Source organism: Oreochromis niloticus, linkage group LG7 (assembly GCF_001858045.2).
Source record: "Oreochromis niloticus isolate F11D_XX linkage group LG7, O_niloticus_UMD_NMBU, whole genome shotgun sequence".
In the NCBI taxonomy this organism is placed as follows: Eukaryota; Metazoa; Chordata; class Actinopteri; order Cichliformes; family Cichlidae; genus Oreochromis; species Oreochromis niloticus.
The window spans coordinates 40,286,299-40,299,854 of NC_031972.2; the positions used below are offsets into that span (position 1 = coordinate 40,286,299).

Consider the following 13,556-nt stretch of genomic DNA (forward strand, 5'->3'; position numbering starts at 1 on the left):
TCATTTTTACTACAAAGCCTCCTTTTGTCTTACATTTAAAAACAAAACAAAACAAAATAAAGCCCTCCTCCCAAAACCCAAACCCACAGGTCCCTACGAACATGCAGCATTGGCAATTTTGTGTTATCTGTTAGTTTGAATTGCTTTCAGCTCTTCTCCACCTCCAATATTTACTCCAACAGTCTGATGATTCAAACCAATCTCTGTCTCACCTTCAGCGATAATTTTCTCATCTATCATCTCAACTCCTTCAGCACTCAGCTCCCTCACTGCAGCCTCGGAGCACCGCTTACAACTAGAATACACACACACACACACACACACACACACACACACACTATAATGAGGGTGTCATGGAATCGACATGTTCAAGAACTAACACGACTGTTTGACTCAGAATTTGAAGGTCAAAAAACATTTTTATATAAAAGCTTCTGAACTGCCAATGTGTTTAAGGACAGTAACCTGTTCTTATGAATATGAAAAATGACAAGGCAACAACAGCAGACACACACAAAACCAAGCATACTGTCTCACTGTGGAAATTGATCTGGTGGTGACATAAGTGACCCCACAGTCTGTCCCTCTGTGGATTAATAAATGCATCATCTGTTCTGTATTTTTGTTATCACCGAATTATTCCTGAGAATTCTCTTAAAATATTTAATTATATAAAAATAAAGAAATAAAAATGACAGGAAATAACAGCCTATGACAGTCTCTCAATATCCATCATTTAAGTGGGCAAGGTCATGAAAATTCAAACACACCCTTTAAAATGACTACGCTCGCTTGTATTTGAGTCATTATAAAGGGTGTGTTAGAATTTATTTATTTGTTATTTGTCTGCGTTACAACCTTTAAATTTCATATGTGTATAACCATTTAATATATAATTTAGAAAACCATTTAAAGTATAAATAATAATCAGTGGTTGTCAATATTGATGGAAAAGTAATGCCCGATCAAGCTCCTGCTTAGCTCCACCTGCCCTCTATCAGTGTGTGAGATTTATCTCTGACCCGTAGTATCTCTTCCTGCCTCTGAACAGAAAAGGTGCAGATAGGTCGAGCAGAGACAGGTGACCTCCTGATGACCTTACGGGGATGATGTTCTGGTAGCTGGCCATGAGCTGGCACATTTCTTCCAGTGTTGAACCTGTAAGATACCCAAGATATCGGAGTTTTTGTGGATTTGATGATGGAAGGATTCTTAGACAACAGTCTTGATATTTCTTTTGATATGTTTTTAGCTTTTATGCTTTCTAATAATTGCTGATTGTTACCCATGAGCAAGATGACATCCTTGATTTTGCCCTCAGACATAAGCTGAGTGAGCAGGTAAACAGTCAGAGCTCGGTTTGAGGGACCTGGGGCGTGTCTTGGGAGGCTGACTTGTCCAGAGAGCGTCCATGGTGGGGGACTGCAGGGTCCACAGTCCTTTGATGCCTCAGAGAAGATACTTTCCAACAGCTCATCATCTGGGATATCCTGCCTGAGATCAGCATCATTTTAAACTTGTATATCAACACCATCTGAGATCAAATCAAAATCTACTAGTGCTGTCAGCGTTAATCTCGTTAAAATGATGCTAACACCACAACTGCTTAAATGCGGAAAATCTCAGTTAACGAGTTACCGCGGATTGCCTCGCACGTGGGGCTGGACGGCGTCAACGCGTTAGCGCGGTTAGCTTGTTAACGCGTTGACGCTGTGCAGCCCCACGCTGCACTTTAACGAGATTAACGCTGACAGCACTAAAATCTACACATTACCACATACAGCTACAGGGATACAGCGTATGTGCCTACATTGATTTACACTTGCTGCAGTAAAGCTTGAGCGCCTCATGGAGTCTGTGGGGTTCATAGGCCTTCAGCTGGGCCCTGACATGGTGAACTCGACCCGGGCCACTCCGCTTAACTTCAGATAGTGTCACCGTCTGCATGTCATGGCCACAGCTTCTCTCTGAACACAAAAACCAAACCACAGAGGAAAAATGTTAATGATTAAACACTTGGTAGTAAATAGTAAATAAAATGGATAACAATTATTAAAATGGTAAATAAATACAAAACCACATTAGAAATTATATACAGATGTCATTTTTAAAATAAATTAAGCAGAGGATTTATTTTGAAAATTATTATATGCACTGAGTCATTCTTTGAGGGTTTTTATTTTGACAGGATAGGTCATCCATAATTTACTGCTTTATATTCATTATAATACATTACCTGCACTTCAAAAACCAACCAATTAGCATTTACCAATGCAGTGCTGAATTTCATACCTGTACTGCAATCCACTGTTTCACCATCTACAACAGAGAACAAATCGAAGCATCAAAGATGGAACGAAACACAAGAAGGCAAATAAATAAGCATTAAGTTGGACAGGCTTAAATTAAGCACCCAAGAGCAGCTCACTATCCTAAAGTCAACATCTCCTTGATACTGAACAACGGTTTTTAAAGCAATATCTGAAGAAGTACATGGAAGTACAATAAACACTACATTTGTATTTATAAATTTCTTTAGTTATTCAGTACAGATAAAAGGTAAACACTATACAAGCATTACACAAACAGAAGCTTTCAAAGGACAAAAGTAAATTAATTTGGGTGTTAATTATGTCATGAATTCAATTATTATTCCTATCTTCCTGTAATGTTTAGGTCTGTTAAGGTAAAATATGAAGCTCAAATACAGCATAATATTTGTTTTTCACAATCATAATTTTAAAAGAAACTATGATATCTTCCATCTTTTTTAACAAAGGTATAAATTAAATTGTGAATTTGGAATTTACAGTTTTTGGAGTGTTATACACATAATATTACTGCATGAGCAATGATATAAGTGTCTTGCAAAATCAGGCTTGTTTGAAACAGCAGCAGGAGCAGCAGTGACCATAGTTAGTATGGAAATGCGAAATCTAGAGCTCATTCGTACCAAGAGACTCTGGTGGAGTTTTCCAGACCTCCAAGAGATCGGAGTCGTTGATTTCAGAGAGTGCTTTTTCGTCATTTTCATGAAAAGCTTCAATAACTCTAAAAACAGAAATAAAAAGAAAAAAAATTGCATTTAGTGCTGCTATTTATTAAAAACAAAGATGAATACAAAAAATACTATACACTTAGCAAATAAAACCGGGGACATTAATCAAATACTACAATAAAATTATAGTTTACAGACAAAAACAAGAGCATCCATACTACAGGGTTGATTCTTAACCAAGATTAAGTCTTGGTGGCAATAATGCTCTGTTATGGACAGCTAACCATGGAGTAGGTTTCCCTAAAACTGTTTTTTCAAGACAGTGTGGAGTTCCTGGCCTCATTTTTTTGTCTTTTATAGCATATAACCAAAAACTGAAGAAAACCATGAATCGATATATGGACATTACCTATGGAAAGATCAACGCTGGTGTGGGTTTTTTAGACATAGCTAAGCATTTTGCAATTTGGCACCATCTATGAAAGCTGAAATTTCATAGGTACTGAATCGCAGAAATTAGGTTCATTTTTGCAAAGTAAAAACTTAAAAAAGCGACCAGCCACACTGTAAACAATGGTATACCTGTGCGCAATGCGTCTGTGTGAAAACAAGTGAATAAGACAGACAATACTTTATTTACAACAGGAAACTGCTCTTTAAGCCCACTAAATGTTTTTGGGACTGGATTCTTACAATTTTTCACAAAGTTAAAAAGGGCCAAATAACTTTGTGTCTTGACTACCTGTTTTGTAACCTGATCACCTTTATGAAGTTATTTTTGTCCTTTTGAGGACCTTAAAACTTAAATTCAACAAAATACCATTTATCTAAAAAAAAGTGTCTAAAGTAGTTCTTACTTACTCAACTGGTACAGTTACTAAAACAGTGTTGGTGCGCAGTAGTGTGCTACTAATAAACACATCTTTCTTTATATTCTCCAGTGGTGCTGTGACAAAAGGACCCCACTCACACAGACTTGTAATGCACATGACTGTTTGTTTACAAAAGGTTTTCAATTTCAGTTCATACAGCTTGCACAATGCTCCGAAACCAGGTCCCGGCAAACTACCCAAATAGGCACAATAAGATGATGGAGGTCAGCTGTTTTGGTCAGTCATCACCTGACACCACACCCTGAACCCACTGCTCCACCCCTCTGCTGCAGTCGAGGAACATAATCACATTTTTCTCTCATCTCCCACCGTACCTCTTCAGCTCCTGCACATCGGGGGTGTTATCAGGGAGAATCCGGATCCCTCTGCTATACGACGTCCCTCCGTGCAGATGAAAAGCCAGGTGATCTACCTGTAATTGGCTGCTGGTAAGGCCACGCACTTGACTGGATCCTGGAATTGCTCGCAGGTTGAAGATCCTCAGGAAGACTCCGGGCTGATGGGATACACACACCCCCCCCCCCCCCCAAAAAAAACCCCCCACACACACACACAAAAAAAAAAACAAAAAAAACAACCCACAAAAAAAATTCAGCAAAGAAAAAACTTTTTATTATTGAAATGCCATAAAAACAACAAAAAACAAAATATGCTTTCAACTAGTAACCTGCAAGAGAGATAAAGACCTCAGCACAAAAATGCAAGTCAATTGTGAAGTTTGTTGTAAATGTATTCTGGCTTGAGTTTCACAAAAACATTTAGCAAGACAAAAGACAAACAACAGATGATGTCACTATTTTCAGTCTGAGCAACAACAAACATTCTCCCACTCTCTCACTGGTGCCACGCAAGTCACCATCTGGAACAACTCAGGGTTCGGTGTGAGTTCAGTGACACCGACATGTGGAACATTAATCACAGGAAGAAAATAGTTATAGAGAGCCTCGTCTAACTCTGAGAGCTGCAGTGTAACAACACCTGGATGCTTTGTGTTGTTTTTTGAAAAACTTCAACATCCTTCAAAACTTTAATACAGTGTACACAAGCAATGTTAGTAATATGAATACAAAGTGTACACATGTCAGCGTTTATATAGTCGAATCTTGCATACATCCCAAATATAATAACCCAAATGTTTTGCCCTTATGTGACAATTTCTTCTAACGATTGTTTAATTGGTGATTCTAAATTTAACCTAACCTCACTAACTGCATGCCTTTGGACTGTGGGAGAAAGCCAGAGTTTCCGGACAAACATGGGGAGACCATGAAAACCCCACACAGAGAGCCTCGGGTCAGACGGTAGATTCAAACTGAGGACCTTATTGCCTTGAGGCATCAGTGCTAACCACAGCACGACTATAATGCCCTATCCTGAAACTCTTCCACATTTTTTTTCCCAGATTGGTGAATCTGTGGCCATTTTTACTTCTGAGAAGCACTTCTCTCCCTCTCTAAGACGGTGTTTTTCATATCCAATCATGTTATTGACCTGTTGTCAATTAAGCTGCAAAATGTTTCTCCAGCTATATTTTTTTTAATACCAGTTACTTATCAGCAGATGGCAATGTTGCACCAAACCTACCTAGTCAGTGGTGGTGACAGTGATTCAGAGGCTGCTCATTGGATTTGGGGGGGGGTTGTCATTTTGTTTTTTGGGTTTTTTCCCCCTCTCAGCTGTGATGAGCCTGTAGCCAAAAGCAATCTGTCCCCACCTTTATTATCAAAAAACACTTCAGTAATCAAGTCTCTGAACAACTCAATGATGCTTTGAGAGCTAGACACATACATATGGCCAAAGGCTAATCAAAGCAATGTCCTGAATCCTTGACACAAACACTAAAGATCTGGTTATGGCTTGGGCCCGGTTGTTCTTAGACTGGAGAGTGTGACTACTAATCACTACAAAGTTGTTCTAAGTGATCCACATTAAGCTCTGATTAAGAATTTAAGAATCGTAATGGGAATGGCTTCTTCTGGGATGACAATGTAAAGCATCGCAATGTGCAGGATAAAGCATCAGCTACCGCAGGCACTGTAACCACAAAACTATGAAGATAATGTAAATGTGGGAGTAGGAAACTTGTACTTAAGGTTAGAGTTCCTGCAGCAGGAGCCTTGGTTTGATTTTCAATCTTTATTCATTTTCTGCCTTTCATTCTCCACCACTCCCCCCCACCTTCCTGTCACCCTTCTCCATTGTCCAAGCAAATGAAAGCTAAAATTTAATAAATAATCAACAAATAAATAAATGAATAGCAATAATGTAACAATATGATTTCCTGCATAGTTCAGTCAGCTCATTTTGCACCTCACAGTTTATAAGCATAATAAACACTGGCTGCCAGTGCAACCTCTCAACCTCCCCGTAGATGCACCTGTTGGTATCAATTTGAAAATCCTAGGTGACATCTTACTCAAATTATTGTGTTCACACGATTTTCAGAAAACCTACTCTGACTTGAGGAAAAGGTCACTGAGATTTTTAGTAGATGCACCTATGATACTTATTTGAAAATCCTAGGTGACTTCCTTCTTGAGTTTTCATTTCTGAAAACATTGTGAATGTGATAACTAGGAAGCCACTCCCCTAGTTTTGGGGTCAGTTCCCTGAGTGCTCCAATTCCCATGGGAATCACTGTTGCCGTGGTCCCTGTGGTAAAGCTTAATGCATGGTGAGATGATTTCTTGTTTTGATGTCAGTGGCTTTTATCTTTGACTAGGTTATTATTGCAGGAGAATCTCATGACAGTGGGGCCGAGGTGTTGAATCCCCAGATCTTGTTCTTCCCATTAAGCTGACTCCTCAGGAGTTGCCTTATTCTCTGCAGGTATTTGGTGGTTGCAGCTTTCTTAGTGGCTTCTTCATGGTTCCCATTTGCCTGAGGGATTCCAAGATACTTGTAGCTATCCTCAGTATCTGCAATGTTGCCTTTGCGCAATTCCCTCACTTCTGACTACCTTCCCTGTCTTTATTACTACCCAGCTACCCTTCTCCAGTCCAAATGACATTCTGATGTCGTTGCTATAGATCCTAGTGATCACTCCTGGCATATAGCTGGATGGCTAACATTTGCTCCATTTTGTAGTAAGTATACATAGCCAGTCTTGTTAATGAGCAATTCAGGGCTATGCAGAACAAAGTAAGCACAGAGCTCCTTGGTAAATCCCGGACTTGATGGTGACTTGTGCAGTTGGCTTGAAGTTGGCCTCTAGTGTTGTTCTCCACATCCCCATTAAATTTCTTGTACAGCCCTAAGCATTCCAGGATCCACGTGTGAGGCATTGAGTCACAAGCCTTTTTGTAATCAATCCAGGCAGTGCGCAGATTGGTCAGTATGGTCTTACAGTCTTGATTGACTGCTCTGTCTACCAGTATCTGGTGTGTCTAACAATTCCTTTCTGGGCCTCATGTATTGAATCATGTGCCTGTTCATTTTAGCCACTATGATGCCGGGACTGGCTGGATGGGTTGGTTTCTTCTGGGGGTCAGAAGTGTCTGGCTTTCAGTTAGCCATTCCGGGTGCATCTCGTCCATTAGCTGGTTCATTTGTGCTGCCAGGCGTTCATCAAGTGCAGTTAGCTTATTTAACCAATAATGTATTTACCAACTGTCGCTGCTGTCTTCCTCTGTGTCATGTGGGAATCCCTAAGCTTCTGCATTCATGCACAACAAACAAAAATGATACCACAGCAAACAATGTGCCAGCAACCTTGAGCAAAGAAGTCAGATAGATGTAAAGAAACCTTTTTTCAATAACTCTCCCTCTACTGTATATCAATCTCTTATCATCACATGGCCATGTACAATGCCTATGTGCCATTTTAATTTCACCTACTGATTAAAAGATGTCAAAAAAATATCATTTAAAATATCTTAACCTTTGCAGTAACCATTAATACCTAAATTTACTTCAACCACTCTACAAGGTCAGGAGCACTTCCTAAGAGCATAGGAAAACACTATGTTTAAATAAAAACTACAATTAAGATCATAAAACTCCCACTGGGGGAGGAAGCAACCAGTGAGACCAAATACAGAGTATTTTTGCTTGCAGAGTCTCAGTTTTGTTTGGTCTCCAAAGACCTGAATATTTAGCAGAGTGAGATGGAAGAAAACAACCCTAAGTACTCGGAAGATGGCAGTGTTTTCTTAGTGCTACATGACGGTTTAAAAGAATTTACCACAGTTAGTGTTTGGAAAAAGGTGTAGCGAGAAATGAGAGGGTGACTAAAGCTGGAAGAGTGGGGGAAATCACAAGAGGACAGATGGAAGGACAAATAACGGCAGTGTCATGGGGTGTCGACTCAGATGTGGCCCACTCGAGCTTGTTGTTTGTATGCACACATTAAATCCTGTGCAGCAGCCCAGAGACCCCAGGTATGATTATAATGAGCAGCAGAGAAAAATAGCACTATGTTTAGACAAGAACCTAACTCAGCTGGTCAGAAGACTAAGGTCGCACTGCGTACAAAAGGTGCTGAAGCTATTCTCTCACGTCAACAAATGCATGCTTTCATTTACATTGATCATTTTTCATTAATCTGAGAAGGATAATTTGACATGTAGACATGATATAAGAAAAGCTTTTTTCAGCTATTCTGTTATACACAAGGGGTCACCGCAGGGGAAAGGAAGCTCCTCACCTACTGGATGTGAGCATTTGCTTTTATTTCATACGACTGAACCTTTGATCTGCCACCTGACCAGACCATTAACTTTACCGCTCATCCTTTGTGTTTTTGTTGTAGCCTGGTCCTTCGTGGTCACTGAACGTCCTGAGTTTTACATCAAATCATGTGGCTTTGGCTTTGGCATGACTATGCATTTATTTACCTCTTAAGGTGAGATAATATCAGAGCATTTCAAATTTCACAACTACATGCTTCTTTATCTTATTTTTACACAACTCCCCAGACTATTAAGATAATGCCGCATTCCATTTCAAATGGTAAATCGGAAATCCTGTACTCCGTATCCGACTTCTCAGATGACATGGCTCCACAAGTCAGATATCCAAATCAGTTGTACTTTTGGCTGGCTTGAGCACACAGAGCACTGATTGGGTTTTGTCTCTAGACATGATGCAGCTCTGCTTTGGACAAAAAAAAACAAAACAAAAAAGAAATAGGAATAGCCTAGGTAGTGCTGGTGATACACGGACACCTTTGCCTTGCTGGAGAGTGATGTCACTTCCAGGTCCAACATCCAACTTCTCAGGTAGCACAAGAGACAAAACATTTAAATAGACCCTCAGTTATACACCAAGCATGGAGTTCGTATATTGCTAGTAACAAAGTTAAAATACTACAGTGTTCCTATTGTGCCTACAATAAACTGTGAAAAGTATTTGCTGGTCTGTCTTTCCACACATGTGAACTTGAGCGACATCACATTCTTAATCCATAAGATTTAATATGATGTCAATCCACCCTTTGCAGCTATAAGAAGGCTTTCCACAAGGTTTACGAATGCGTTTATGGAAATTTCTGACCATTCGTCAGACACAAATGTTGAATGAAAAGGCCTGGCTTGCAGTCTCTGCTCTAATTCATCCCAAAGGTGTTCTTTCAGGTTGAGGTCAGCACTCTGTGCAGGCCAGTCAAGTTCTTCCACACCAAACTCTATGTCTTTATGGACGCTGCTTTGTGCACCGGTGCGCAGTTATGTTGAAACAGGAAGGGGCCATTCCCAAACTGTTCCTGAAAAGTTGGGAGCATGAAATCATCCAAAATGTCTTGGTATGCTGAAGCATTAAGAGTTCCCCTCATTGGAATTAAGGGGCCGACCCCACACCAGAATTCCCCCTCCACCAAACTTTACACTTGGCACAACGCAGTCTGACTGTTCTCCTGTCAACCATCAAACCCACACACAGCCATTGGATTGCCAGATGGAGAAGCATCATTCATTACTCCAGAGAACAAGTCTCCACTGCTCTACAGTCTGCATCTGAGGCTTTGCGCTTGGTGATACAAGGCTTGGATGCAGCTGCTTGGGCATGGAAACCCATTCCACAAAGCTCTCTATACATTTTTCTTAAGCTAATCTGAAGGCCACATTAAGTTTGGAGGTCTGTAGTGCTTGACTCTGGCAGAGAGTGTGCAACCTCTGTATACCATATGCCTAAGCATCTGCTGACGCCGCTCTGTGATTTTACATCATCTACCACTTTCTTGACTGAGTGAATTCCAGTGTGGTGCCATGATAGGATGCCGCCTGAGCAACTTGTCCAGTTGTGAAATTTTCTCAGCTCATGAGAGTGGCTCATTCTTTCACAAATGTTTGTAGAAGCAGTCTTCATGCCTAGGTGTTTGCTTTCATACACAGTCATGGAAGTGTCATGGAAGTGATTGGAACACCTGAATTAAATGATATGGAGTGGTGAGTGATTACTTGTGTAATTACAGTATATTTCAGTATGGGCTATCTTCCCTAATGGTTTTGTTTACATCCAAACTGGGAGTGCATATATTACTGAAACATATTGGTAACTTGCCATTGACCTTAAAATTTTAATCTTACTGATAAATCACAGTCTACTAGCAAACTAATTTGTAGATCAAAGAGTATTTACCAAAGAGCCAGGAAAGCTATAATATTGAATTGTATGAACAAAGAACTATCAGTGAAGCATGACTCCTCAGTGTCCCTTTAGACCAGGTTGATAAGTGATACTACAGTGATAACAGTTGGTAATTTAAGTATTAAGCAAATTGTCAACAATTTTCTATGTAAACATATTTCTAAAGGTGCTATTGACATGAAATTCTCCCCAGATGTCAGTAACAACCCATCCAATCTACACATGAAAATAAATTAAACTCTAGATGTCCATAAATCATATGTAATAATCAGAAATGACACAGGGGAAAAAAAATATTGAACATGTACAGATGGGAGGTGTGAAAAGGCATGGAAAGTCATCACACAAGCTGAAATCTATCAGTAATTAATAAGCAATCCAGACACTTAATTGAAAGACAAAATGGTTGTCCCGAAGAATAAACTGGCTAAACTCTGTGCAGAAACTGGCATAAAATAGACAACAATATTGCCTTTAGCTCCAATGTCAATGAAGTCAACTCCAATCAGAAAACATAAATTCACATTTTGTGAGTTTATCACTGATAGACCAATGACTACATCAAATAATTCTATTCTCCATAAGGATCAGATGAACCTGCATGCCACAGACGAATCAACAGTTTAATTTTATTGTGCTCTAAACTCCACTGTTCAAGTGGTCCATAATATCCAACCTTCATCAGAGAGGTCCTTCAGAAGAACATCTTCAAACCCCAATGGTCCAAACTACACCACGTCTTACCAACAAAACAGAAGTTAAGTGTGAAGGTCGCCTCACGCCTCCCACCCAGAAGAAGATGTAGGAACGCTACAATGGAGGAACAACGCAAGTAATGGAATTCCAGAGAAGACTATGCAAGCCCCACACGTGCTTAAACAAAGTTATACATTCAACATGTATCTCCAATTAGCAACATTAATGTAAGACCTACCATGATATAATGGTCTTCCAGTAAAGTGGTTTTCTTACATGACAAGTGTTGTTGAAATTTTGACATCTTTAGACCAGTTTTCCTGTACCTAAAATTTCCTTGTTTACCTCCAAAAGATGACATTGGAGTGTTAGATGAACATTGAAACTATACTTATAGAAACTGACATCAATATAGAAGCTGTTTTCCTGGAAGCAAAACATCAGTGATCTATCTAGATGACTCATCCCTTGAATACCAACTGTGACTCACTCTCAATCACTCAATCTCAGGGTTGAAAGCTACTCTAGCAAACTCCTAAAATGTATTACTGTGAAAAGGTATTTTCCCCCTTCCTGATGTTTTAGTTTTTTGCATATTTGTCACAGTGAAATGTTTCAGATCATCAAACAAATTTCGGAATTAGACAAATATGCCCTGAAACCACATTTTTGTTAAGCTGAGTTCAATTTATTAAGCCACACTCAGGCCTTATTACTGCAGGGATATGCTGAATTAAGAAATCACTTAAACTGATAAACTGAAGTGTGATAAAAAATTACAAAAAAAATCTCAAAAAGCAGTAAATAATGTCACATGTAAAGAAAAAAACTGAGAGACAATGTATCAGTCTGTAAACGATTTCCCATCCATGCCATTTTTGTTGGGTTTCAAGGCAAAAAATCATTGCTGACTAAACAGAACACAAAGGCTCATTTCACAATTGCCAAAAAAATAACTTGATCATCCTCAAGACTTGAAAAAACATACTGTTGACTGATGAGACAAATTTTTTGCAAGGCATACTAACACAGAATTTCAGAAAAGAAAATCATGCAAAAAGTAAAACATGATGGTGGTGGTAGTGTGATTGTCTGTGGCTGCTTTGCTGATTCAAGACCTGGAGAACTTGCTGTAATTGATGGAAACATAACTTCTGCTTTTTACCCTAAAAAATGCAGAAAAGAAAATCTCCAGCCACTGTTTGTGCATCAAATCTTAAATGCACTTGGGATATTCAGAAAAACAGGAAACTGAAATTTAAAAAAAAAAGAAGCTAAAGAAAATGAACGCTCTGGAGTGGCCTAGTCAAAATCAAGACTTAAATCTGATTAAGATACTTTGGCATGACCTTAAACAGGCCATTCATACTCAAAACCTCTCCAATGTGATTGAATTAAAACAATTCTGCAAAGAAGGGGTAACATCTATCTATATGGGGCCAAAGGGGGCTTTCATGGGATATGGAACTCACTGCACTGGTCCAGAGCTCAGAAACTGATTGGCCTCTGACAGAAAAATAGTACCCTGCTGCTTCCCCTGCAAACAAATCATTTTGCTTTAAAAGGGGCCAAAGAAACAGAGTGGAGAAGCCCCTGGCATCCTCTTTGAGTCTGTACGAAAACTAAACACTCCACTGTCTGCTCACCACCCGACAGCCAAGACGCCACTGCCGCCGTCTTATGGTATTAATGCTGCTTGGTTGCTCCATAAAAAGACTATGTAAAGTTCAAAAGATTGCTTTGGGCTTTATTGAGCATCAGAAGCCCATGAAAGCAGCCAAAAAAACATTTGCCTTTACTGAGAAGAAGAAACTGTTCATTTCACAATGGCTTATTTATGGAGCTGCAGGAAATGGATTTTAAAAGCCAGAGAGATACAGCATGACTCGACAGTGGAGCTCTTTGTGCTGGAACATCAACTCAATGGGAGAAGGGGGCTGTGACCAACAGAAGTACACCACAATTCAAATTAAATACATCAAATGTACTCTGAGACCTAAGGTAAAACGAGACCTCAAGAAATTGAAGCATTTTTTTCTCCTGAATCATCTAGTAATTTTTTTTTTTTTTTTTTTTTAAATTGAAGAGCTCCTTCAAAATCAGCTAGTTTATATAGTAGTAAGTTATGTTGTCACTTGTCCACTAAACTACCACGGTGGAAAAAATCCTATTATTATTTAATTGTCTTTATTGCATCTGGCTTCTTTAAAATGCCAGTCTTACCCATAGTCAATTTACAAGATGAAACAGGCTCCATAACATCACCCATTGGTTTGTGAAATCCCATTAAGATTATTGTTGCCATCACCGCTTTGTGCACAATAAGCAAGGTGCATCTCACTGTGATTAACAGTTTCTGATTAACATGTCGTTAGCCAATGAGC

The 13,556-nt window shown here is 39.3% G+C and overlaps 1 protein-coding gene across 1 annotated transcript in view; it reads right to left on the reverse strand.

Annotated features, from left to right (window-relative positions):
• Positions 1-13,556, reverse strand: part of pot1 (protection of telomeres 1 homolog) — a 52,249-nt gene that overhangs the window by 1,980 nt on the left and 36,713 nt on the right. Inside the window, exons 11-17 of the mRNA XM_005454213.4 lie at positions 4,206-4,387; positions 2,954-3,051; positions 2,293-2,319; positions 1,811-1,967; positions 1,286-1,494; positions 1,023-1,158; positions 213-295 (exon numbers count right to left, since the gene is read on the reverse strand). Coding sequence (XP_005454270.2) covers positions 213-295; positions 1,023-1,158; positions 1,286-1,494; positions 1,811-1,967; positions 2,293-2,319; positions 2,954-3,051; positions 4,206-4,387 — 892 coding nt within the window. The remainder of the gene's footprint in view (positions 1-212; positions 296-1,022; positions 1,159-1,285; positions 1,495-1,810; positions 1,968-2,292; positions 2,320-2,953; positions 3,052-4,205; positions 4,388-13,556) is intronic.